Below are 27,932 nucleotides of genomic sequence, written 5' to 3' on the forward strand. Positions count from 1 at the left end.
ACGGACCACTCTCTTCTCTCATCACACTTGAAGCTCTCCTTTCCTCTTGCATCGGCACACCCAGAACGGCCACTCGGTCTAAAAGTCACCAGACCCATGAAAAGAGTGACTGTGGCTGCCTTTGCCTCCACCTACTCCTACGGCTGACTCCCACCCTGACACCGCCCTCGCTAACTTCAATCTCTCTATCTCTAACACCCTTGATACTCTTGCCCCTGTCATCTGGGTCCGACTGAAAAGTGCAACTCTTGGTATGACTCGGATCTGGCTGCCCTTAAATGCAAGTGTAGGGCAGCTAAAGAGAAATGGAATTTGTCGGGCGAACCCTCTGACAAACTGCAACTGCCACCTCCTTCAAAGGCAATATCAACTCTGCATCCACACCAAGAAAAGAGTCTTTATTCAAGCCTGCATCTCCACGGCATCAAACAACACAGCCTCATTTTTCAAAGTTTGTAAGGAAATGGCCAATCCTGCAGCAGCCTCCTCTTCTGTCACACCCACCCAGGACCTTTGCTCGAACCTGGCTGCACACTTCACCGCAAAAAGCCAAGACATCCTTTCCTCTCTCTCCTCCACACCACCTCATTGACCACCACCTCTGGAGCCTCCCTTGACCTCTCAACCACTTCTCCTCTCTTCTCTCACTCCCGTCACACCTGATGAGGTTTGGAGTTTTCCCAACTTCTCTTAAGCACTCCCTTGTGTACCCTCTACTTAAGAAACCCTCTGCCGACCCATCCATTCTGGCAAACTACTGCCCTATCACTAATACCCCTTTCCTGGGCAAACTCCTGGAGAAGCTGGCTATCTCTCAGCTCACCGTCCACACTGAAAATGCTGGTTGCTTCCATGACCATCAGGCTGGCTTTAGAGCATCCAGGGGCATGGAAACTGCTCTTTTGAACACCTGTGAACACCTGCACTCAAATCTCAACATTAACACTCTGTCTGACCTCATTCTTCTTGACCTCTCCTCTGCCTTTGACACAGTAAACCACAACATCCTGATTGCACGTCTGCATGACAACCTGGGAATCCCAGGTCAGGCTCTGGCATGGTTAAACTCCTTCCTTTCTGACCACCCATCCCAGGTGGAACTTGGGTCCTTTCTCTCTACTATCACTCTTTCAACCTGTGGCGTTCCCAGGGTTCTAACCTATCCCTCTTGTTCTTAAATATCTACATGGCTGCCCTTGCACATGTGATTGCCATCTTCATCTCTAACTTCCAGTGTTATGCGGAGGACATGCAACTCTCCTTCAGGCTCCCCTCAGCCACCTCCTCTACCTCACTCACATCTGACCGCAATTCAGTCATGGCGTGCTGCAAACTACCTCTGCCTCAATGCCAGTAAGACTGAGATCGTTCGTATTGGAACTGCTGCTCCGGCTTTCCCACTCTCACTCTGGCCGGCCTCCCTTGGCCCTGCGCCGGCACCCACCTGCGAGGCAAAAAACCTCGGGGTCATCTTCAACTCCACTCTCTCCTTCTCCATTCACATTTCGGACATCTCTAAAAAGTCAAACTACCAGCTACACCACCTCAGAGGTACTCTTTCTTATCTCAGCTCCCCCCAGCGGCTAACTGTCTCCAGAGCCCTGGTTCTCTCAAGGATGGACTACTGCAACAGTTTCTTTCTCAACCTCCCTTTCTCTGCTCTGCACCCTCTGCAACTCATCAACAACAGAACTGCAAGACTTATCCTTGGCCTCAAGCCCAGGGATTGCATCTCTCTGGTGCTGAAATCCTTCCACTGGCTCCTCATGGCTGCAAGGATCAAGTTCAAGACCCCCTGCATTGTCCTCAAGGCTTTCTGGGGCCTGGGACCTACCTGTCTGCAACTGTGCCTACCTACATAATGTCCTTCCCGAACCCTCCGCTCATCTACCTCCAACCTGGTGCGAGTGAGCCAGTTCTCCAAGCAGAGATTTGGAGGGAGATCTTTATCCTCTGCTAGAGCCTCCCTCTCGAATAGCCTTCCTGCCACACTCCGTCTTGAGCCTGATCACCTTAAATTCCGGAAACTCCTTAAGACATTCCTCTTCTCGTCCTTCTCTCTCCCTTTACCCTGCTAACCTTTCTCTCTGCTCTATCCCTCTCTCCCTCCTTTTCCACACAGCCTGCTGACTGGCCGCCTGGTGTACCTCAGAGTCTCAAAGGTCACCTGGTACCCCCACCAGTGCCCTTGCACTTGCCTCCGGGGCTTACCCTTGCCTCCTCATTGTTACTGCACTTGGTCAGTGACCCTTCAGAGTGGCATCTTTCAGCACTTACCCCAGCTTCTGACTGACTGGGTGCACTTGGTCCCCTGCCCCACCCCTTGCACTTGTCCCCTCCACCCCTCTTCTACACCTGTCTGCGCACTTGCACAATCTGAATGTACCATGCCGTGAAGATCGTCTATCTGTTTTTCCCTTGTCTCCCCTCCTTGTGTGGTGGCGCCTCAATGCACTTGGAAAAACTACAGAATCATCGTCAGACCTATTTGCTGTTATCTAACCCGTTAATTGTATTATATGCACTTGTTCCATGCACCCACTCTGCCTGTGCAGACCTGTATCGTTCAGAAATTCAAGGGCTCTGAATGACTTTTGTTTTTCCCCTCGTTCCCTCCCTCCTTGAGCGCTTTGAAACACTTGTTTTGTGAATAGGCACTCTACAAATAAACAATACGTACCATACCTAGTTCGCCTTATCCCTTTGAACAGCATTTGGCACAGTCCACCACTAGAAACTCACTGACAATCTACATCTCTGAATGGGGATCAGTGAGATCATCCTCAGCTGGTTCAAATCCTACCTTGTGAATCGCCAACAATTAATACAAATGGATTCTGCCAGATCACCAACTCTACCCATCACCTTTGGAGTCCCACAAGGATCCATTCTGTCCCCTGAGATCTTCATTCTTTACTTGGAACCGCTCGGAACCCTCTTCGCTCCACACAACATCCACATTCACCAATCTGCAGATAACAAGCAGATCTACCTCAAAGTGCTCCCAACTCAGGTCTAAAAAACAGGGGAAAAGGAATCAACAAAAACTCAAAAAGGAGTGCACCACATGCAGGAAAAACACAAGATGTATTGTTACATCGTGGCCGGGAAGATGAACAGGACAAGCCAACTTCAACCCGCCCCTTCCGGGCCCAACATTTTATAGCCATGATGATAACATTAGCATATGTTAATAAAAGTGTACCCAAAATATAATTCTAGCAAGGTGATTGGCTGGTCATCACCAGCCACCCAAACATCTGTATACATTGTGAAAGAACTATTGGCAGTGTCCATCTCGTCATAAAAAGATAACCACCCACCCCACATAGTCACACCCTCTTTGGTCAGCCCATAAAATGCTCCAATCCCATCTCAGGAAAACAGTCCGATAAAGGGCTCCATTTTAATTGGGCCATATTACCTCAGACAATTGGGGCTGCAGTGTCCCACCAAATTTGACCAATATGGAACGAAGCAACATGGCACACACCTCCTCTATTCATTCCCTGTACGCACTGTCTGCTCCTGCTCACTGCGTAGCTCTCTATCTTGTTACATGTTGCCATCCCTGGTACACTGCCTTATAGTACTCTTCCTGCAATGAATAGCGTCCTAGAAAAAATATCACTGGTCCACTGCTGATCACCATTCTTGGACCATCATTTTTGCTAATTTGCCCATATTATTCAGTATATTTCTTAATCTGGCTGCTTGAGAACGCTCGCTACGACTTTCACAAACAGTAGGTATACCTTTCCAATCTGATGAGGCAGTACTTGTTGCCTGGGACCAGGCATTCATCCCATGGGTAATGCTTCCCTTGCACTAAACAGCTGGCAATTACCTCACTCCCCTCCGCACTTGCCCTTGGACTCTCAGCCTGTGTGCTGGGTGAGACAACATTGATTCAAGTGCTTCCAGCTAACAACTATGGCCTAATACACTGCAAAAACAGTTTAATGCCTCTACCTGAGGCCTATTTCAGAAAATGATGGGAGCTCTTTCTCATAGCTCCTAGCATCCTTACAAACACAAGACCTAATAATGCCCTGTCATATGCTTTATATAATGGGCCTCATTACAGGTTTGCCGGTACGGAATTAATGTGTCAGTAATTACATTTGCCAGCACGGGTCCGGACTGGCGAACTGCAAGTTTGCTGGTGGGGAGGCCTGATTTACCTCCAGCCAAGATCTGGAGCTAAGTCAGGCACCCTAGCGGCAAAAAATAGATGGTAATACCAGCAATCCCCCCATGCAGTCCTATCGGATTCCATCGAATGCGGATTTACATGCCTTTACTGGCACCTGTAATCTGACGGTTATTCTGGCAGATCAGGCACCAGTAACAGTATTACTGTCTGGTGGTATCCCACCATATTTACGGTCGAGATACCACCAGACTTGTAATGAGGCCCTATCTGTTCTAAACCTAAAGAAAATAAGAGTTGCACATGCCCTCATGCGTGAAAAAATACCATGGTAAGTTGTTATTTTGTGCAAAAATAAAGCATGGTAAGTTGTGTGTATGTGCTGTGCAGCTTTTGGCCAGCTGCATTGCCACTCAGAAAAAGGCATGCACTGGACTGCGGGTAGATGTGACACCAAATGCGTTGTGTGTTCTCTGTGGGGTATGATATATGCAGGAATGTGGTGCCATGCACTAGGTATTTTCTACAATCTTGTTGTGCAAACAAGGGGTGTGTGTGAAACCTGAGGGTATTCTCACTCCTACTCCCCTTCGATCCTCTGTGCTGGTGGCCAGGGAAAGGCCATCGCTTTTGGATCCTGACGCTGGGGTGGAAAAGGGACGGAGGATCACCTGGGTGGAGGGCACCCTGGGGATTGGGAGTGGAGAACCCTTGGGCAAGACATGGTACCCCCTTTTTCTTTTGATGACCAACCCAACTCTCCCCCAACCTTTATGGTCTACTATAAGCCAGCTACCATCATTTTTCCACACGTGACATTTGACAGTACTGAGACGAGGAATAGGCGACTAGGAGTTATGCACACCAATATGCAGCTAAACCACTTTGGTACTAATACGAGATAGAGGGCTTCTGAGGAGCACCATTGGCAAGACCATGCATGTCTTACTAATGGGGCTAACCTTAGTATAGGGCAATTTAGGCCTTCAGCCATCCTGACATTTATGTTAATACATTTCTTTTGTTTGAACTATAAACAGTCTGTTGTCTGGGTCTTGCTTCATGATGCCTTTTATAGGTGAGAAATATAGGGTCATGTAGTGTGCTGTGGGTCATGCTCAAATGTGGGCAATGTGCTACATAAAATATGATATGCTGCACCCTCTCTATGAAATGAAGTTCATGCAAGCAATACAATGGTATGGGCCACAGAGCTGGCAAAAGCAACGTTTCCTAAAGCAATCACTGCCTGTGTTATGTTAAACATAAAGCCCAAAAACCCAAAATATTTTGCAATGTGCTATTTTGTCGCTTCGCAGTTTCAACCTATACTCATGATCCCTTCTACTGCTCGCATGATCTCAGCACTCTGATCTCCCGTCTGTCGAGCGCTGGCCTGGGAGACCAAGTGTTCAGCTGGTTCACTGCCTTCCTTGCTGATCGGTTCTCAATAAGTTTTTCTGCCACCTTTCTGTTCACAATCTGTTCCACTGTTTTGCGGGGTCCCTCAGGGATCTGCCTTGTTTCCAATCCTGTTTAACATTTAAATTCGTCCCCTTCAGCTTTTTATCTTCTCACATGGCTTCCACTTTTATTCTTACACGGAAGATACGCAGATCCTGGTTCGCCTTGATCTTTCGCGTCCCGAAACTGCGTCCCGGCTTAAGAACTGTCTCGAGGATCTTGGGGCATGGATGGCTAATAATTCGCTAAAACTCAATGGCAGCAAGACTGTGATTCTTGTGGTAGGCACGATTAGTCCACTCTCCTTTTGTACTCTTGATTTCAGGCCTGTCTCTCATGGCCCGTTTCCTCTTCCATCTCCTCAAGTGAGAAACTTGGGGATGAAGTTCTCAGCCTCCCTCTCCATGACAGAGCAGGTTGGTGCAGTTTGTAAATCAGGCCATTTCAAGCTGTGCACCATTAGGAAGGTTCTCCCTTTTATTCCTTGTCACTTCCATGCCTCTGTGGTAGCAGCATTTGTTCTTAGTACAGCCGATTATTGTAATTCACTGTACTATTGTCAACAAAGCTATTTAATAAATGGTATCCAAATGCTCCAGAATGCTGCGGCCAGAGCAATTCTACGCCCTTCTCCACGAGCACACATGACACCGCTTCTGAGACAGTTGCACTGGCTCCCGATTGAGAAACCAATTTCGTTCAAATCAATGTGTTTGGTACACCGAGCCTAGGAGCTGAGTCCCTTCAGGAAAAATGTGTCCACTATGTTCCTTCACATACCCTCCGTTCTCAGATGGCCCTCCTGCTATCAGTACCTCATGTTCGACAGTCACAGACTGGTGGCTGTGCTTTTTCTGTAGTAGCTGCAAGGGCGTGGAATCAGTTGCCCTGGGCTGTGCGAGCTACTATCAACCATCTGGCCTTTCGGCAATCCCTGAAAACCCTCCTCTTTTTAGGCTCTACTCTGCTTAAGTACTTCCTCATCTCGACCGTGTAGCGCCAAGATGCCCTCGGGCGTATGTGCGCTGTATAAATATATATAACATAACATGGCACATGGTCATTATGTCACTGCCAGGGGGCCCTGATGCTCTGTTAGACGATCATCCTCAGGCGGTACCTCCGCTCCTACGGCAGGCTGTGCACCTGCATCTGAACAGTCCATCGAAGACATCAACACGCTCACGGCGTGACTCACACTGATCTAGTCCTGATGTCCAGTGCTTTCCTTAAGTTCCACCTCTCCAAGACTGTATTCCTACTGCTGTCCAACAACATCAAACACCCTGACATCCAGACCTAGCTCTCTGCTATGAACCTAGAGGGAGACAAATCCCAGCTGGCCACCTGTGTCAAGTCCCTTGGGTTCAACATCGACAGACACCTCATGTTCAAAAGCACATAGCAAGAAAGACACAAACGGCCTGGTACCAACTTTTTCTCCTGTGGAAAATCAAGCCCTTCATCCCAAAAAACAACTTCAGATCAGTTGTCCAAGCCTTGGTCCTCTCCCACCTGGATGGTGTCAATTCCATTTTGGAAGGCCTTCTGGCAGTGTCCAGCCAAACGATCTAAAACAAAAGGATCGAATGCCTTTTTTTGACACCAAAGGGACAGAGAAAAAAAAGGGTCAAATGCTTTTTTATTTATTTATTTATATATATTTTTTGTTTGGAATGCATAAAAAAATGTTGAAAAGAAAGGGGGTGGATGAGGAGGGGAAAGAAATAAATAAAATTCGACCCTTTTTTTCGGTCCTTTTGGTTTCGAAAAAAAGGGCATTCAATCCTTTTTTTCGTTCCTTTCACCCATAAGCCCTTCCGGCGACTACCCTGGCACCCGTGAAATGTGTTAATGTTAATGTTAAAGGACATTTGTACTGTGCACTATCACCACCGGAGTAGTCCCCTGGCGCTCTGGCAGATCTGAAAAGGAAAGAGGGTGAAGTGAGTTAGTGGGACCAAGCGGGAAACGTGCAAAAGAGCAGTGATTCGCTGGTGGCAGCCTCAGTTCGGTTAGCACTGTTCACTGAGCTTAGGTGTGCTTTTCGGGTTAGTAGCAGTTGTGTTCTGTTGTGTGAAGCTATGTGTGATTTGTTTTGTTGTTGCAGTGTTGTGAAGTTTGTGCAGTCCGCTCTGCATTAGGGGTGTGGTTGTGTTTGGTTAGAGTTTGAGAGGTGTATGCAGAAGGGTGAGATTGTTAATGGGCTGATTAGTGTTCACATCATCTAGGTACGATACATGCTAATATCCAAATTAAATCTGTGGCGTCTGAATAGCTCCACATTTCTATCTATATGCGGCACTGGCTACTATTCACAGTCCTGTCTAGATGCAACTCAATCCCATTTTCACAACTATATCCAAATGTTGCACTGGCTAACACCCACAATCCTGTCCAGAATCGACACAAGCCAACATTCACAATCCCGTCCAGATGTGACACAAGCTAACATCCAAAACTCTATCCAAATGCGGCACTGGTAATACTTGCAGTCCTGTCTAGATGTGACGCAAGGCAACATTCACAACTATATCCAAGTGTGGCACTGGCTAACATTCACAATCCTGTCTAGAATTGACGCAGGCCAATATTCACAATGATATCCCAGTGTGGCACTGGCAACACTCACAATCCTGTCGAGATGTGACGAACGCCAACACTCACAATTCTATCCTGGCGTGGCATGGGCAATGTTCACAATTCTATCTAAATGTGGCACCGGCAATATTCACCCCTCTATAGGTTCTAGGTGTTGTCTGTACCGCCAAGGGTTCAGCCTATTCTTTGCATTTCATGTTTTGATATTTCAGTTGCTTCCGTCTGGTTCCGAGGTGTTAAAGAGCCAGGTTTTTGATAGTTTCCTGAATTTTAGGTGGTCTTTGGTGTTTCTTATTCCTTTCGGGAGGTTGTTGCAGGTCTTTGTCGCCAGGTCGGAGAAAGAAGAGCCTCCTAGTTTTTCTCTTGCGTATGACTTTGGTTCCATGCAGATTGCATTGCGGAGGAGTCTCGTTGGCTTGTAGAGGGTTATTTTCGTCTGTAGGAATTCTGCTGCCTGTCCGCTGACTGCCCTGTTTGTTATGCAAATTGTTTTGAACATGATATGCTGTTTGATCGGAAGCCAATGTAGCATTTTTAGCGCTGGTGTGATGTGATCTCTTCTAGATAGTTTGAGGAGGAGTATAGCCGCTGCATTTTGGATGCGTTGTAATTTCTTCAGGAGGTGTTCCGGCATTCCGAGGTAGAGGCTAGTTGGCGTAGTCGATTGTTGACATGATGAGGGCGATGATTGTCAGTGTTTTGTGGTTGAAGGACACGAAAGGTAGGATTCTTTTTGTTGAGTGAAGGAGGAAGAAGCATTTCTTAATTATTGCATTTACTTGTGGTTCTAGGATTAGTGCATTGTCCATTAGGACTCCCAAGTTTTTGACTACATTTGATGGTGTGGGTGCGGTTCCCAGTTCTATCAGCCAGGATATGTAGGTGTTGTTCTCTTGGTTTTTGGATATAATCATTATTTCTGTCTTTCCTGGGTTGATTTTTAGGTTGTTGGTATTCATCCAGTCATAGGTTTCTTTTAGACATTCTCCTAGAGTTGAGTGATCTGCTTCTGCTTCTTTGATTTTGTAGATGATTTGAGTGTTTTCTGCATAGTTGTAGCATGTAAGGTTGTATTTCTTTTAAATGTTGATTAGCAGAGTCTGGTAGAGGTTGAAGTACAGTGGCAATAGTGAAGATCCTTGTGGTACTCCACAGTCGTTAACTCGTCAAGTAGATTTGAAGGGCTTTATCCATACAGTTTCTGTTCTGTTTGCTAGGAATGATTTAATCCGGAGTAGTGCTTTGTCCTTTATGCCTATATTTTCTAAACTCTTGATCAGGGTGTCATGGCTTACTGTGTTGAATACTACAGAGAGGTCGAGCAGAATCAGGGCTGAGGTTGTGCTGGAGTCAACGTTTGTTTTTAGGTTGTCCCAGATTGATAGGAATGCTGATTCTGTTCCTCTTGCGGGTCTGAAGCCGACTTGTGCTTGGTCTAGAAACTGGTGTTTTTCTATGTGTTCTTGGGTTAGTTTGTATATGTAGGTTTCTAGGAGTTTTGCCGGGTAGGAATGTTTGAAATCAGTCTGTAGTTGGAGAGGTCTTCCATGTCGCCACTTGTGTTTTTAAGAAGTGGTTTAATATATGCTGATTTGAAGGATCGTGGTACGGTCCCTGTCACGAGCAACAGATCCAAGAGGTTTCTCTAGTATTCAAATGGCAATCCTTGTGTGAGGATTGATTTGTAGATGTCTGTGGGGCAAGGATCCATGGGTGAGCCTGGTTTATTGCTATGTTTTACCAGCTTGAGGAACGTCTCCACTGATATTTGCAGGAAGTTTTGGAGTTTGTATTCTGCCTCCTCACCAGATCCGGTTGGTTGTGTGTTAGGATTGGTCAGTCTGTTTTGTATGATTTGCCGGATGTCGTTGATTTTGTTTTTGAAATGGTCTGCTAGGTTGTTGCATAGTTTCTGTGAAAGTATTGGAGTGTTGTCACAACCTGGTGGGTTTCTTATTTCATTTATGATGTTGAACATTTCTTTTTGTGTGTTGGTGGTTTTGGTGATTCTGTTGTCATAATGCCTTTTCTTTGCCTTTTGAATGTCCTTCTTGTACGATTGTATTTGTCTTTGGAACTGAGTTTTCTTATCTTGGTCATATTCTTTCCTCCATTCTAGTTCTAGCTTCTTCTTGTTCTTTTTCATGGTGCTTAGAAGTGGGGTGAACCATTCTGCTGTTGCTCTTTTTCTAGAGGGGTAAACAGTTTTTCCGGGGAGATGTTTTCAATTGTATCTGCAATCCATTTATGTAGTAGGTCGGTTTTTCCGTCGAGGTCTCCCTTCTACAGTTCGGTCGTGGAAGGTTTTGTCAACTCCCGTTGTTCTTTTAGGTTGCTTGCTTTGACAGTTTTCCAGTTTCTTTTTGTGGTGTTTGGGAGTTTGAGGGGCTGGTTGGTAGCTTTAGTCGGTAGCGTGATCACAAGTGGAATGATGAGATGGTCGCTTCAAAGTATTTGTATCGGCGGTGCAGTGGTGATACGTTTTTTCTTGGCAGAGATTGCGTCAAGTGTGTGTCCTGCCAAGTGTATGCTCTGCCAAGCGTGTTGCTCCTTTGACCAGCTGTTGTTGTTTCACGGTTGTCAGTTGCCTGATTAGTGAGTTTTGTGAGTTGGCGTGTTTTTCTTCTAACCATATGTTGAAGTCCCCCAGCATTATCAGATGCTCATTTTGGATGTCTATGTTGGTGATGGCTTCTGTGAAGTTGTGGACGAAGGTTGCATCGTATGTCGGTGGTCTGTAAACCAGCATGAGTTTAATGTTTGTTTTTGGATTCACTGATAGGTGAATGACCATGGATTTGAAGTTCATGATGTTTAGAGGTTTGTCGGTTTTTATTTGCAGGTGTTCTTCGAATGCTATTGCAAGGCCTCACCTTTTTCTTTTTTTCTGTTTAACTGTATGCATTTGATGTCGGTGGGGAGGCAGCTTTGGAGTGTGGCAGCGCCACAGCGACTACCCTGGCACCTTTCAAAATGTGTCCTGCATGCTGCAGCAAAACTCATTAAAGGACTCTTCAAATTCGGCCATATCACCCGACCTTCATCGAACTGCATTGGTTCCCACTGCAAACCAGTGTCATCTTCAAATCCTGTTGCATCATCTACTGCATGAACAGTCATCCTGAAGTCCCCAAGCTACCTCATTGAGAAACTCAGCATCTCCAGAGGCCTGCAATCCACCAGAAGTAAGGATATGTTCTGATTTGAATTACAATGGTGCAGCAAGGAAAGAACCAGAAGACAGGCATTCTCTGTCTATGCTCCAAGACTCTGGAACCTCCTCCCCGTCAATGTCAGACTTGCCCCATCACTTCTACAGTTCAGGAAAGAGCTCAAGACCTTCCACTTCAGGGAATGGTTCCTTCTTAACACCTAGATCCAGATTCCTTGTTTTCCCCACCCTATCTGAGACTCAGTCATCTGCTCCCCATTGCTCCCACACTCCCAGGTTGCTTATAGATCCCTTATAGATGACTTCCTGGTAAGGAGTGATAGAGCAAGGAAGAAGGAGTGACAGAGCAAAGAGGGTGAGCAATAGAGCATGGAGAAAGGAGCAACAGTGCAACGGGGAAGGAGCAACAGCTCAAGGGGAAGAGGAGTGAGAGCAAGGGTCAAAGAAGCGACAGATCAAAGGGGGAGGGAGCGATACAGCAAGGGGAAGACATGTCAGCACAAGGGTGAAGGAGTGACAGTGCAATAAAAAGCTGCTACTGCACAAAATGAAAAGAGCTACAGCACAAGGGGGGAGGAGAGACAAAGCATTTGAGGGCGGCGGGACAGCACAAGAGGGAGGAGGGACAGCACAAGTGGGGAGGTGGGACAGCACAAGGGGGGAGGAGCAACATTGCAAGTTAAGAGTACATCTGTTGGTTGTAGTTATAATTTCAGCCTTAGTTGTCCTATGTTGTCATTTTTGATCGCAGTTGGGCTCATGTACAGCATGGCGTGGTGTAAGCAAAATGCGTAAAAGCCTTACATAAAGGCTTTTACGCATTTTGCTTATGCACCTCCCCATTTTCAATCATTTGCATGGTGGAGAGGAGGGCGAGAACGCAATTTGTGTTTCGCCACCTTCCTTCATCTCCACCATCCAAATGCTTCGACATTTGCACCGCCATACATTTTCATGCCAGCGCAAATGCTGGAAATCGCTTTGGGGTCTGGAAGGGTTCTATGTGATTTTACCAGAAGAAATTACAGAGAGGTATTTTTTACCGAAACATTTACAATGAAAAAATACAGAATATTTTTTATTTTTTATTTGGGGTGTCCTACCCCCAAGTTCCCCATTTCCCTACACTCTCTCCAACTTTCCAAATTGATCCCTGGTTCTTTGCAGAGGAAGAGGGCTGCAGCTACTGATTGGTCCGAATGGCCGGCACATAGACTGACACAATATCTGGGCTTCTCCAACACATATAGCCACTTCTGTGCAACAGGTGGAAAATCCCAACAGATACATTCCTCCACCAGCCCCTTACTCATCCCTGCCATGTTTGTGTACTGCAGCAGATTCAGACATGTTCATTTTATTCATCTCCCTCCAAAAATAAGCAGACTGCCCAACACTGCTATGGCATTCTTCTCTGCATAGAAAATAGATGTGTGTCCTTGACAGCATGGGCCTTCTCCACCCAAAAACATGCATGCACCTAATACTGCTTTGGCCTTCTTCTATGCCTATGCCATAGATGTGGGCATAGCAGTGCTTTGACCTTCTCAGCCTACAAAATAGATCTGTGGCTAACATTGCATTGTGCTCCACCAAAAAAAGTAATGTGCATCTAAATGTGCTTTGCTACTCTACGCCTACAACACAACATGTGGTTCTCACTGCTTTGGCCTTCTCTCCTGTCTAAAACACAAACAAAGGTTTCTCACTGCTTTTGCTTTTTCCTCTGCCTCCACAATGTAGGTGTGCCTACTACTGCTTTGGCTTTTTCCCACCCTACAAAACACATGTAGGGCTGTCACGTAGGGCTAAGTCAACAAAATAGACATGTGCCTAACACAGATGTGGTCTTCTCCTCTGACAACAAAAGACGTGTGCCAAAAACTGCTTTAGTGTTCTACATCTAGAAAACACATGGGGCTCTAACTGCTTTCGCCTTCCCCTCCACCTTAAAAACACATGTAGATGCCACACTGCTTTTGGCTTCTCTTTCTTGATATACCACAAGTAAGCATCACACTGCTTTGGCATACTTCCACACCCTTAAAACACATATAGGGTCCTCACTGCTTTGGCTTTTTCCTCCACAAAAAAGATGTGTTCCTGATACAGTTTGGACATTCTCTGCCAGCAAAAGACATGTGTGCATAACACTGCTATGGTATTCTCACCACCTAAAAAACATACATGGCGGTCTCACTGCTTTGACATTCTCCTCTGCAAACAAAGCACACCTAGGGTTTAGACTGATTTGGCTGTCAACCTCATCAAAAAAACGCATGCATCTAACATTGCTTTGTAAAAAGTGGTAATTTCATGCGCGGAACAAACAAGATTAGCACTTAAGGGCTGTTGTGTCCTCTGTATGCAATTTTCCACATTTACAAAAACAGATAGGAAAATGGAAGAGTAAAAGCATGGAAAATAAAGTTTACTCTTCCATTTTACTCTCAGTTTTGTAAAAAATGAACATTCTGTGTTCAAGTTATGCTTTGCGCACAGCATTTACAATGGATTTCTATGAAATCCAACTATTTTTTAGCAGGTGCTAATTGCAGGCAGATTTCAGAGGAATCAATTTGTTTTACACCAGCATGAAAATGTTTTGCTGGCATAAAACGGAGAGGTTTTGCAGGCAGACTAGGAAGCACGATACACCCTTGTGAAATCTCCCTGAGCAGTGTTGCAAGGAGTAAACAACTTTATTCTGTGTTTTTAAGCCTTCCTATACCGCTCCCGCATATTTAAAAGGGCTGCAATAGAGTCACTGCTTTGGCCTTCTCTTCGACCTACAAAATAAGCATTGGCTTCTTGCTGTTTTGGCCTTCTCGCCCACCTGCAAAACACGCACAGGTCTAACACAAAGGTGGTCACATATTTACTTCAGTCTTCTTCCCTTATGAAACACACATGGAGATCTCACTGCTAAGGGGGTTTCTCACCACTTTGGCCTTCTCCTCTGCCTTCAACACATCACACACAAACACCTGAAAATTCCAACTAGAATTCTTAATCTAAGAATTCTGACCCTAAATAACTTGTGGTCATAGCATTTCCTGAATGTATCGACTAAAACTGGGGTTGAACACTGTGAGACCTGACAATAACCACAATTAGGCGAGATCTGTCGCCAAGATCTGTGGGTGTGGCCCTGCTGAGGACTGCGGATGCTGGCATTCATGCGCAAACTCAAACAAACATGGAATGAAAAATGGCAGACTAATTTTTTAAAACCGAAGTCGAGCCTCCATGCCAACTTCACAAATGAACATAAGCTACGCCCAAGTGGAAAGAGCAATCATACACTAACCAATCACCCAGCAGAAAACATAATGATGCACAGGTGCAGACCCTTCTACTAAGCCTTAACCAATTTAAGAAGTCACCAAAGTATAAAAGGGATGTCTGAGAAAGGGTAGGTGTGGGTGAATGGAGAAGGTTGTGGAGTAGTTTGGAGAAAGTTGAACGTTCTGGAAGAAGGCTGTGAGACGAGCGTGGTGAGGGAAACAGAGGAGAAGAGGAGGCTAGAGACAAGAGGGTGAGAGGAGACGTCATGTCAGGGACATCAGGGGTCATTTGGGAAAGGTTAGGTTAAGAACAAGGACACACAGAATCAGTATAGCACATAAGTATGAGGGTTGTGGTTTTGTCTGCAATGTTAAATGGCTGTCAGTTTTCCTTAATGCCTTTTCACAGAGATCTACAGAGTTGAGCATTCAAAATGGTGGATTGGGCTCCAACCCAGGCCAAGATGGTGGATCCCCTCACCAGAGATCCAATTTAGAATGTTGAGGGCAGATTGTCCTTGCAGTCCATTCAAAACTGTGGAAGTTTAATAAGAGGTTAATGTGCAAGTGTGTACTAACACCTTTCATTCCTATGCAGGGTGCAAATAAGAAGCAAGAAGAGATCCTGTGTCGTTTGTTGTTTTGTCCCATTCCCCTTTCCCCCTCTGTCTGATCTGATCCTCACTGTAACTCAAAAGTGGGGCACAGAACAGCTGGAGAGGGACTGTGGAGTTCAGCAGCTCCTACGGAAGGCAAGACAGGAACCTGACATATCAGGAGGTAGAATGAGGGAGATATCAGGAGATTGTATAAGGGAGACATGAGTAGGTGGTAGGACGACATCAAGAGGAGGTAGGGGTGAGCAATCGGGTAGTCGTATGAGGAAGACATCAGAAGGTGGAAGGAAGAGGACATCAGGAGGTTGTAGGCGAAAGACCACAGCAGGTGGCTGGAGGAAGTCACCAGGAGGAGATTGGTGAAGGGGATAGTCAGGCAGAGCAGAATGGAATGAGAGGGCATGAATTGTGAAAAATTCAGCACCCCGATTTCTTTCTCACCCCCTTCTTTCACGCTCTCCTCACCTGAATTGCAGGAATCGTAGTCTGTGTCCTGCAGGTGTTTTTGGGCCAGATAATCCTTCTCCTTTTTCCGGTGAGCGTGCTTGTCACGGAGGGAGGCCACAGTGACCGCTGGTAGACAGCCGTCCCATGACCTCTCTTCCGAGATCAAGCCAGAATGAGGGAAAAAACCCAAGTGGGGAAAAAACCCTTGCTGGCATGTAGATAAGACTCTGCTACTTCTTTTGCATGGAAGGTGGAGCACAGACAGGAAAGCGAGGTTGCAGGTAAGGCTGTAGATTCTTCACGGAATCGCGGGTCCGATGGAGTGGTAATGAAGAACAGCTGATTGATGCTGGAGGTTGAGAGCTCCATCAGCGCAGGTGTGGATAGTCCTTGGACCTGGGCGGAACACAGGAGAGCCCAGCCAGCCAAGCCGAAGGAAGGTAAGGGGGACCGGAGGTCCAAAAAGTCAAACAGAAAGGAAATAGTAAGAAATGAGAGAAAGTGGGCGGTGCCACGTCCACAGGAACGGGACCGCGGAAGGCTAAGAATAGCGAGCCGCCGGAGAGGCGGAAAGAGGGAGAGGAGAGAAAGCTTCACCGTGGCAGGCGAAACCAGGAAACACTGCTGACAGATCCGAGGGAAGGAGCGACAGCCGAGAGGAGCGAGGGAACCCGGAAGCAGAGAGAATCCGAGAGGGTTGCAACGCGAGGTCCGCTGGGACAGGAGGGAATATATACTCCCAGCGGCACCGCACTACCTTGGGAGGAATGGCGGCATGAACACATAGAAGGGACTAAACCCTCCTACCTCTGCGCATCCATCCCCAACGCGGAAGAATCCACCAATCTAGACTCCTGCGGATGACAGTATGCCCTCTTCCAGTCCTCACCACCCCAGGCTTCCCCGGGTGCAGGCGGTGGAACTTGGCACGCAACCGGGGGGCATGAACCTGGGAAGCCGGTTCCCAAGAATCCTCCGAATACGGGTAACCCTTCCAGGACAAGAGGTATTCCAATCGGCCTCGGTAAAACCTAGAGTCCCGAATAGTGGAGACCTCATATTCTTCTGTGCCCGGTGTCTGTGTGGGAGAGTGACGAGGCACGGGTCTGTGATGTAGATAAGAATGTAGATAAGAATAGTGAGGCTTAAGAAGGGAAGAATGGAAAACTGGGTGAATGCGACTAAGAGTGGGGGGGAGCCGAAGGCGATAAGCCACAGGATTGATTTTTGAGAGAATGGGAAAAGGACCCAGAAAGCGAGGAGAGAGTTTAGAGGGCCATGTTCATTTAGGTAAGAACTTTGTGGACAACCACAGCTTATCGCCTGGCCTCCATTCCGGGCAGTCTTTGCGATGTCTGTCTGCACCAATCTTAGTCTGTCTCCTACTGGCCTCCAAGCTTCGTAATGCGGTGGCATGTGCTTCCTTAATAGTCCCCAAGACCTCCTTGGCGGTCGGGGAGTTGGTGAAACTGGATACCTCAGGTAAAACAGACTGTGGGTGGACTCCGTAGGTACACAAAAATGGTGAGAGACCGGTGGCAGAGTGTCTGGTGTTATTATAGGAGAATTCTGCGGTGGAGTATAGAGAAACCCAATTGTCCTGATGTTGAGTGATGTAACATCTCAAGTATTGTTCCAGAGTGGCATTGTGACGTTCTGTCATAACATTAGATTGCGGGTGGAAACCCGAGGAAAGGGCTCTCTCTACCCGCAATCGGCTACATAAGGCTGTCCAGAACTTGGAGATGTACTGGCTTCCTAGATCTGAGATTATTTTGTTCGGTAGGCCATGAAGTTTGAAAATGTCCCTTGCAAAGACTTCTGCCATCTTATTAGCCGTGGGGACTCCTGGAAGAGGGGAAAAATGTGCCATCTTGGAAAAGGTGTCAACGGTAACCATGATGCAGGTACATGATTCGGACTCAGGGAGGTCCACAATGAAATCTGTGGATATAAGCCCCCAGGGGCGAGTAGGTATCTCAACTTGAGTAAGCAATCCTAGGGGTTTGCCTGACATATATTTGGCCCTGGCACAAATCAGGCAAGACTTCACCTACTTTAAGGTCTCCTTTCTCACGGTTGGCCAGAGAAAGGACCTTTAAATGAGTTCCTCCTCTATGACCCGCTGAGCGCGAGTTATGGCACCAATCGAGAATCCTTCTTCGTAGTGGCCCTTCTGGAATGTACAGCCGCTTCTTATAGAAGACCCAGCCGTTCTTCTCCTGACACAACGAATTGGGGTGCAGCGGCAGTCATGGAAGTTCCTGAACCACTGCCATCTTTACCTCTTGAAGAAAGGAGCCTACTAGCGCCAGAATCTGATTACGGTGAAACATGGGTTCGACATTGATTGAGGATTTTTCCTTGCTGGAATCCTTGCGAGATAATACATCAGCCAGGCGATTGAGCGACCCTGGAATGTACGTGATCTGAAAGTCATATTGTGAAAAAAGGTAAGCCCACCTTGCCTGCCTAGAATTCGAACAATCCATCTCCTGTAGAACCTTCAGATTCTTGTGATCCGTTTTGATAAGAAATGGGTGTCGGGCACCCATAAGTAAATGACGCCATTCCTCACAGGCCAATTTCATGGCAAGTAACTCCTTTTCCAGGACAGAGTAGTTCAGTTGACTGGGAGAGAGTGTCTTGGACAGTTAGGCTACCGGATGTTCTACCCCGTTGATTTCCTGGAGTAACAATGCCCCTATGGTGATGGCAGATGTGTCAGACTCCAAAATGAAAGGTTTTGACTGATCCGGATGTTGGAGAATCGGAGCCGAGCAGAAAAGGTCTTTGAGATGTCTGAAACTAATCTCAGCCTCAGCTGACCATGTAAATGGGAAAGCATCCTTTTTGAGTAGTAGAGTAATGGGAAACACTACCTCTGAGAAATTTGGTATGAACCTCCTATAGTAGTTTGAAAGTCCCAGGAATCACTGCACCTCCCGGACTGAAGTAGGAGCGGGCCAATCGAGAATGGCTTGGACCTTCTCCTGATCCATATCTATCCCTTCTTCTGATAAGACGTACCCAAGGTATTGTACAGAAGGGACTGCGAAGTTGCACTTTTCGGCTTTGACCAACAACTGATTTTCTTGCAGACGCTCTAGAACTTGAGTAACTTGAATGATGTGTTCCTTCATGTTCGAGGAGAAAACCAAAATATCGTCGAGATAGATGATGACTGATATTGAGAGCATATCAGAAAACATCCTGTCCATGAACCTCTGGAACGCAGTTGGCGCATTCACTAATCCAAATGGCATTACCCTATACTCATACAAGCCGAATGGGGTGCGAAAGGCGGTCTTCCACTCATCTCCCTTGGCTATTGCAGCAAATGGTATGCGTTCCTGAGGTCGAGTTTGGTGAACACTCTGGCTCCTTGTAGCGCTTCTATGATATCGGTTATCAGCGGCATGGGGTAACGATCTCGTACAGTAACCTTATTTAGACCTCTGTAGTCGATACAGGGCCTAAGATCAGTGGTGCCCCTCTTCTTGATGACAAACAGGGGGGCTCCTGCAGGAGACCTTGAGGGCTGGATCAGACCGTTCTCCAGGTTGGTGTCCAAATATCTTCGCAGTACTTGCTTCTCCGTCTGTGTGAGAGAGAACATTTGTCCGAATGAAACCAGGACATTGGGTTCCAAATCTATCGTGCCGTCTTCTGGCCGATGGGGTGGCAGTTTGGAATGAAGGCACTCCTGAAAAACTTCTGAATACCCCAAACAATAGCTGGGCAGAGCATGAATTCCAACGTGCTTATTGAAGAATGTTTTAACCGGCTGAAGGTCTCCACGACTTTCCATCAGAAGACAGTTGGCAGTACAATACGAGGAACAAAAGCTCAGTTGATTGTCTGTCCAGTTCCGAGGATTGTGTCTCAGAAGCCATGTGATACCCAGTATAATGGGAAAGTGGGCGGCCCGGATGATGTTGAATTTCATAACTTCAGAGTGTTGATTGATAGTCAGGGAGAGCTCTTCCATAGTATGTGTGATGAGCCCGGAAGATAATGGCGACCCGTCAACTCCTTCCACTTTCTGACCCTCCTTCCGGGGTATCCTGCGTAGGCCCACCTTGTCGGCCCAAGGTGTATCGACGAAGTTCCCTGCCGCTACACAATCCAGTAAGGCTAGGGTCTCCACCTGTTTGTCCTCCAAATTTAGAACCGCTGGAATCATCATAAGTCTAGAGTCCTCCTTGGAGTCGGGAGAGGACACTGAAAGAGAAACATAGGGACGTTTAGAAAAGTCTGGAAATCCCCGGACACTAGCCCCTATTTGTGCCGAGGGCGTTCGTTTCCCGACCTCTTGTTCCGCAGTTCGGTGCAGTCTTTTAGGAGGTGCTGATCAGAACCACAGTATGCGCACAGTCCCTTCTCTCTCCTTCGCCGTCTTTTGGCGGCAGAAAGGGGTGCTCTGGTGGCACCGATCTGCATCGGTTCTTCGGAAGAGGTCACAGGAGAGCGGCCAGGGGGAGAGTATGAACGGGGTCCACTGGAAATCCTGAGCCTCGTTGTTTGCGGCGTTCCAACTTCCTTTCTTGGAGACGGTATTCTATGTGTAGAGCAGCGGCTAGTAAATCCGAGAGAGCGGGGAGATCTGGCCAGCTCGTCTTTGATCTCCTCCTTCAAACCCCTTCTGAAGATGGCATATTGTGCTGGTTCAGGCCATCCTGCACCGGCCGCCAACATTTTGAAAGAGGAGATATATGAAAAGACGTCCAAGGAGCCTTGTCTGACGTCTAACAACTCTTTAGAGGCGGTAAAGGACAACTCTGGCTGTTCAAAGGTCTGCTTCAATAGATTTTTGAACCCCGCAAAGTCCTGAAGAATGGCATTATTGCTTGTCACTAACGGGGTGGCCCAGGTCAGCGCGTTTCCGGTCATATTAGAGATTAAGAACCCCACCTTAGCCTGGTCCGTTGAAAAGGTGCGGGGCCTGAAAGTGAAATAGAACGTACACGCCTCCAAGAACTCCTTCACCTTCTTAGCAGAGCCATCGAACTTCCCTGAGGAAAGCGCCATGGGCGGTAATTCCCTCGCCGATACCATCTGTTTAAGCAGGGCATTCTCTGTGTTCACCCCCTGTAATTCCTGGGACATTGCTTGAAAAGCCTTCCAGAGCTCTTGCACTTGTCCTTCAGCAGACATCTTGTAAGTCTTTGGCGTTGCAATCTGTGATAAATTCAGCACCCCGATTTCTTTCTCACCCCCTTCTTTCACGCTCTCCTCACCTGAATTGCAGGAATCATAGTCTTTGTCCTGCAGGTGTCTTCGGGCCAGATAATCCTTCTCCTTTTTCCAGTGAGCGTGCTTGACACGGAGGGAGGCCACAGTGACCGCTGGTAGACAGCCGTCCCGTGACCTCTCTTCCGAGATCAAGCCAGAATGAGGGAAAAACCCCAAGTGGGGAAAAAACCCTTGCTGGCATGTAGATAAGACTCCGCTACTTCTTTTGCATGGAAGGTGGAGCACAGACAGGAAAGCGAGGTTGCAGGTAAGGCTGTAGATTCTTCACGGAATCGCGGGTCCGATGGAGTGGTAATGAAGAACAGCTGATTGATGCTGGAGGTTGAGAGCTCCATCAGCGCAGGTGTGGATAGTCCTTGGACCTGGGCGGAACACAGGAGAGCCCAGCCAGCCAAGCCGAAGGAAGGTAAGGGGGACCGGAGGTCCAGAGAGTCAAACAGAAAGGAAATAGTAAGAAACAAGAGAAAGTGGGCTGCGCTACGTCCACAGGAACGGGACCGCGGAAGGCTAAGAATAGCGAGCCGCCGGAGAGGCGGAAAGAGGGAGAGGAGAGAAAGCTTCACCGTGACAGGCGAAACCAGGAAACACTGCTGACAGGTCCGAGGGAAGGATTGACAGCCGAGAGGAGCGAGGGAACCCGGAAGCAGAGAGCATCCGAGAGGGTTGCAACGCGAGGTCCGCTGGGACAGGAGGGAATATATACTCCCAGCGGCACCGCGCTACCTTGGGAGGAATGGCGGCATGAACACAAAGAAGGGACTAAACCCTCCTACCTCTGCGCATCCATCCCCTACGCGGAAGAATCCGCCAATCTAGACTTCTGCGGATGACACGAATAGCCATAGCTGTAAGTAAGGGGGAGAGCATGATTAGAGAGTGCTAAACCAACAATCGAAGAAGGAACAAGCACATGGAATGTAATCGGGCAGGAGCAGGCTCAGAGGCGTGGTAGAGAGGGGTAAGGAGGGAATTAACCATGATCCTAGGAAAGGGAGTTGTAAAGGGCGCCTGGAGATTTGCAGTGTAAGCCGTGGCCCACAAGACCCACTGGCACTGTATTAAAGGTGAAGAAAAACACCATTTATATCTGCATTTCATGGTGAAGAAATAGCAACAGCTACTGATCCTACAAGAAAGAGTGAAAGTGGTCATATCCCACCAACATGAGGAGATCAACCAGAAGACTATCAGAGAGAAAATCCAAGACACTGAATGACAGAGAAAGAAGCTGCAAGATCTTGTGGACTTTATAAGGAGATCTTTGAACCATTGGAACAGTTGACCGAAGGCTGTCTTGCCTCTTTGCACCTGAGTTTGATCCCCTGAGAATACTTTTTGCATTGCATAAAATCAGTAATTGTGTTTGGACGCTTTTAACACTGATTTGTTGTTCTTGCAATCTACAAAACACATGCCGGGTTCCCACTGTTTTTGCCTTCTCCTGGATCTACAAAACCCAGATGGATAATTCTTGGGATTTCTTTTTCCCCCTATACATCACACATGGGGTTCTCATGGTTTTGCCACCGAAATCCAGTTAGCTTAAAAAATGATTTCCCTTTGCCAATTAGGTAGCAGTCAAATTAATTTTATTGATTCGTTGAGCCCATTGGCTGTTTATGCGTGTTTCGGCCTCTCTAGGGCCTTTGTCAAAACAAAAGGTTCTGGGCAAATTAAATCATATCTATGTTCATATTAAATTCTAATAGGTCACGGGATAATCCCTTTCTAAGATGCGGACATGGTTCCTCGCATCGGCACAGCAGCAGTGCTCAGTGCGGGAGAATCTTACATTATTTTTCACCTGAACGTGCACCAGTTTCCTACCAAATGTTGCATCTCCTTTCCCCACCAAAGAGGAAATCTCATTACAAATGTTCTTCCCTGCACTGAGCTTAGATATTGAGAGTTGTATGCACAATTTGGACCTGCCAATATTTCTAAAATTCTACTTGGACGGGACAAAGGCGCTCTGAAAGAGTGTTCAGCTATTTCTGAAATTTGAAATGGGACCACACTTCAAAATCCACACTGGCAAGGTGTCTGGTTTCTACCATTATTGAGGCCTACAAGATTCAGGGAACAGACCCACCTCAAGGCCTAGGCCTACCAAGGCCCACAACAAAGGCCCCTGTCTGCTCCCTGTCCACTGCCAGGCTGGGTCAGGGGGTCAGTTTCCACAACCTACCCCTTCCTTCCTTTTCCCCTCCATCTTACCTCCCACTTCACCTTATCTAGATTTCCCCCCTGTGTATGTGTGTGCCTGTATGCCTGACTCTTGTACTTTGCTGTCCCCCTGTGTATGTATGTGCCTATATACCTGACACTTGTACTTTGCTGTCCCCCATGTGCATGTATGTGCCTGTATGCCTGACTCGTGTACTTTGCTGTCCCCTTGTGTATGTATGTGCTTGTATGCCTGACTCTTGTACTTTGCTGAACCCCCCTGTGTATGTATGTGCCTGTATGCCTGACTCTTGTACTTTGCTGTCCCCCATGTGTATGTATGTGCCTGCATGCCTGACTCTTGAATTTCGGTGTCCCCCCGTGTATGTATGTGCCTGTATGTGCCTGTATGCCTGACTCTTGTACTTTGCTGACCCCCCCGTGTATGTATGTGCCTGTATGCCTGACTGACTCTTGTACTTTGCTGTCCCCCCGCGTATGTATGTGCCTGCATGCCTGACTCTTGAATGTTGCTTCCCCCCTGTGTATGTATGTGCCTGTATGCCTGACTTTTGTATGTTGCTGTCCCCCCTGTGTATGTATGTGCCTGTATGCCTAACTCTTGTATTTAGCTATCCCCCCCTCAAGGCAGCACTAACTTCAATTCCTCCTATGCTTCAACAATCTCAACCTGCCCGCAGTCAGAGTCTGATTGCCACATTATGTTGGCACCATCAGCGCCTTGTTGCTGATGCTTTGAATTGATTTTTTACTCATGTTGGTTCACCCATCTTGATTCTCGTCCTTCTCTTACTGGACTTCTTTGAAACTTCATGCAATCTTGGTGGCCTGATCCTTGTTGTGCCCTTCAACGACGTTGAATCTTGACTTGCACTTGCTGGGGGAAAACTGCAACATAAGATATTCAGTTTTGACCTCTGCATTTTGGCGGTGCTCACTCCATCTGTTTGTTTCTCTACAACACTGTATTGCACCGGCTTTGCTTATTTTTTACCTCGTCACTGTTCCTCAGCCTTCTCTTCCTCTCCCTTGTCTGTACCTTCTCTCCTCTCCCTTCCCCCATACTCTATGCACTTGCTCTATCAGAATTGTTGTCAGGACTAGTTAGTATGATAGTTGCTGTTCTGTTCCTCTCCCTCCCACCTTCCCTCCCCCCTTCCCTCCCCCTCTTTCCCTTCCTATTGTCATTCCCCTTGCACTATTAGAAATATCGTCAGGCCTAGTGCAATAGCCACTTGTCTGCTTCCTCTGCTTCCACTCCTTCCTCCCCCGTCCCTCCCTCCTTTGCCCTTACCTACTGTCATTCCCCTTGCACTAACAGAAATGTCGTCAGGCCTAGTACAATAGTCGCTTGTCTGTTCTTCTCCTTCCTTCCTCCCTCCCCCCTCCCTCCCATCCTTTAATCAGTGTCATAGCTCTTGAAATGTCATCAGGCCTAGTCCGATAGTTAATTTCCCATTCTTAATGTCTCAAGGCCTTGTAAGAATGTTATTATATTTTCACTTGCTCCCTCCCCTGCCTTGAAGCGCTTTGAAACAAGTTGTGTATAGGCCCCATACAAATAAACGATCAATATCAATATCAAGGGCTTCATGACCATCTCTTGAGGGCAAAGACGGGCTCAGTAGCATACCAGAGAGATATAGCTCACGGGCAACATGCTTGCCCTGGAAGCAAGCCGACACAGAGCAATACAGGTATCATTCCCGGGTCCGTGCTTAAAATAACCTATCATATCATCCTCTTGCAGGAAATCTGCAAAGCAGCTATGTGGGCCACACCTCACTCTTTTTCCAAGCTTGATCATAGTTCAAGGACTGATGCAGCCTTCCAGGAGGCAATTTTGCATAACCTTTTTGAACAGTAGGAGTCCATCGAGCCATTATGTTAGGGATGCTTTGGAATCCCCCTAAAGTATGTAGCAAAGGGGAGGGGACCGTTAGGCAGAATCATATGAAGTACCCTTTGGGAACACCACTGACAATTAAGACTACAAGTGCAAGTAGAAATTCACCTTTGGTACAAGCCTGTACTACACAGTAAAGTTGTAGCGATGGCTGAGCAGCCAGACTTATCTCAAGAGTAAAGTTCGCAGTATCAGAAGTTACACAAAGGACAGCAATTGCTATGGTTCAAACAAACACTGACTCAAGGTTTCTGAGTAAAAGAATATACATTTATTTACACATCAGTTGTAAAACAGTTCACTAATGTAAAGCAGCAGAAAAATCACAATCTTAATACACTACACACCACCCAATGAATTCTGGACAAGTTAAGCTCAAAATGAAGTGTGAGCAAAATGGCACTCCAGCAATTTAAAAAGGGAGGGAAAGACAAGGTTATCAAAAACCAATCAGCACCAATGAGTAAATAGTCAGGCAATCTAGAAAAGGCTTACTACAACTAGGATTAAAGTAAATAGGCCTGGGCCAATGTTAATGGTTCAAAGCCTATGCTCAGTATCACACAGTTCAGAGTAGTTTGTGGTTAAGTCTTTGGCAAGAGTCTGGAATGAAGTTGGTCGGAAGAAAAGTTACAAGAAGAGAAGGACAAGCCCTCAGATTAGCAAACAATTTCAAACACTTTCACCGCGGTCGGACGGAATGAACAAACTGAGGCAGACGTTCCTGGCATGTCCTGCAGGCTCACGGTTCCTGAAGCGAATGTCAGACTGACAAGACAGAGGAAGACTGGAGGGTCCTGCACTGCCCAGGGAAGAAACTAGCAGCAGAGCAAAGCGACGAATAAAAGGTGCACTCCTTAAAACCCAAACAGGGTCCGGTCCTCCTGGCTATCCGGTTCACTTCAGCTGTGCACAGCAAATTCGGCCAGGAGTGGGAGGCCTTGCTTGGTGTTTGGCGAACTGGTTGGTCCCACCAGCTCAATCGGAGATCTTCCCTGCATTGAAGTTTCAGAGATTCGGACCCTTCACCGGGAGGTCCAGTAGTTGCAGCAGTCCTCTTCCTACAGCTTCTCTTGGGTTCTCTCGATCCAGTGGTGACTCACAGTACAGTCACTGACTATTAGGGGTGTGCTGCTATGACCCTTTATGTATTAGTCACCTAACAAGGCCAGTTTTATGCAGTTTATGCAGTTTTCCCCAATTCACACAGCCTGGCTGTCAATCACACAGCAGGGTAGCTGTCCTGGCCGAACAGTCACCTAGCCAATCAAACACAAGTGTGACTTGGGTCTCCAAGGAGACCCTCTGCAAGGGGCCTAAAACCCCTCGCTCACATCCTGTCCACCCCAGACACTCAGGCGCCTAAGGAAGGCTTCTGTGCAGAAGCCCGCCAAAGGACGGCGAACAAAGGAACCAAACTCGGTTTGGCGCGCAGAGTAAAACACGAGAAAGACCTTTACAAAAAGAAATGGTGAATAAACCCAGCCGGAACCAAATAAAAGTAAATGTGGTCCAGCGGGTTTAAGTTCGAGACTACTAACAATGCCTAACACAGCCTAAAACAGTACCAAGGCTATTTACATAGACCGCGGTAGGAAACATATGGTAGATACCACTGCCACCAGCCAAATCTTATTGAAAGGGGAACAAAATAATGTTCCATGAGGGACAGACAAAAAGGGATAACTATTAACCCTTTCCAGTACTCTATGTAAGATAGTTTGTACTGGGTCTGTGAATTTAGACAGACTAATAAAGTCATTGGTAACTTTACATGTTCAGAATTTGCTGTGCACAGCTGCAGTGAACCGGATAGCCAGGAGGCCCGGAATGGAATGGGGATTTACAATTGTTACCAGCACTCATAATCTGGCAGTAATACCGCGGACCTAGTGCCGGTAACGGTATTACCATTTGCCAGTATCCTGGCAAATTTGCTGCCAGGATACCGGCAAGGATATAATGAGCCCCATCTCCTGGATATTTTCATGTTTTCTATTAAGTTTGCTTGATTCTGAATTTGTTATGGTCAACCTTTTAACATAGTTATTTACCTGTTTTGTTTATGCAGATTTTTAGGCGAAGGAGCGAATCCACTGGCACATTACAACACAACTGTGTAAAGAATTCTAGTGGCCATGATCCTTGTTTTGCAAACGGACACTCATTGGATGAAAAGGTAAAAACCTTTTATGATTAGATGAACACATATGTCAAATTTAAATGTCTGCTTTTGTTTACTTCTCTAACCCATCAATGTGTAATGAAGAAAAAAGTGTGTTAAACAACAAATTGACACAAAATCATAGCCTTTACTTAAGTATTCATTTAGGATGGTCACCAGCATGTTCAAATAGTACACACAACTACAAAAGACCTGCCTTTCAACCAGGGCTTCCTTCGTTCAACAATTAGGAATACTTAGGGGTTCTGTTTTTTCTTGGCCAGTCTTCGTGGTTTCCTTTGCAGGTAACTAAACTAAGGCCAACAAAGCATAGGAGTACTCCAAGGTTGCCATTCATGTAAAGATTCTCTGGTTGCAAAGTACAAGTTCAAATAGTCTCTGGGAACAAAATGAAATATCTCCTGGTGCAACAACAAATCTCAATCCAGGGATCCATCCCAGCAATATCCCAGTCACTTACAGAGTGGGGTTGGGGGGCTTAAGTGGCCCTGCATCTCTTTCTCGATTTATGGTTCCTTCCAGTTGGTGACATATTCTTGTCTTGTTTTCTCTGCTCCTCAGTAAACTCTTTTTCCTGGGACTCCATGGCTACCTGCAATTGCACAATAGCTTTATGCAGCAGAATGATCAATGTGAGTCGCCAGGTGAGACCAAAGA

The 27,932-nt window shown here is 46.8% G+C and overlaps 1 protein-coding gene across 1 annotated transcript in view; it reads left to right on the top strand.

Annotated features, from left to right (window-relative positions):
- Nucleotides 1-27,932, top strand: part of LOC138521059 (uncharacterized) — a 512,462-nt gene that overhangs the window by 93,113 nt on the left and 391,417 nt on the right. Inside the window, exon 3 of the mRNA XM_069633584.1 lies at nucleotides 27,162-27,269. Within this exon, the coding sequence (XP_069489685.1) occupies nucleotides 27,162-27,269 (108 nt within the window). The remainder of the gene's footprint in view (nucleotides 1-27,161; nucleotides 27,270-27,932) is intronic.

This window comes from Ambystoma mexicanum, chromosome 1q (genome assembly GCF_040938575.1).
Source record: "Ambystoma mexicanum isolate Mex_15411 chromosome 1q, UKY_AmexF1_1, whole genome shotgun sequence".
Classification (NCBI taxonomy): domain Eukaryota; kingdom Metazoa; phylum Chordata; class Amphibia; order Caudata; family Ambystomatidae; genus Ambystoma; species Ambystoma mexicanum.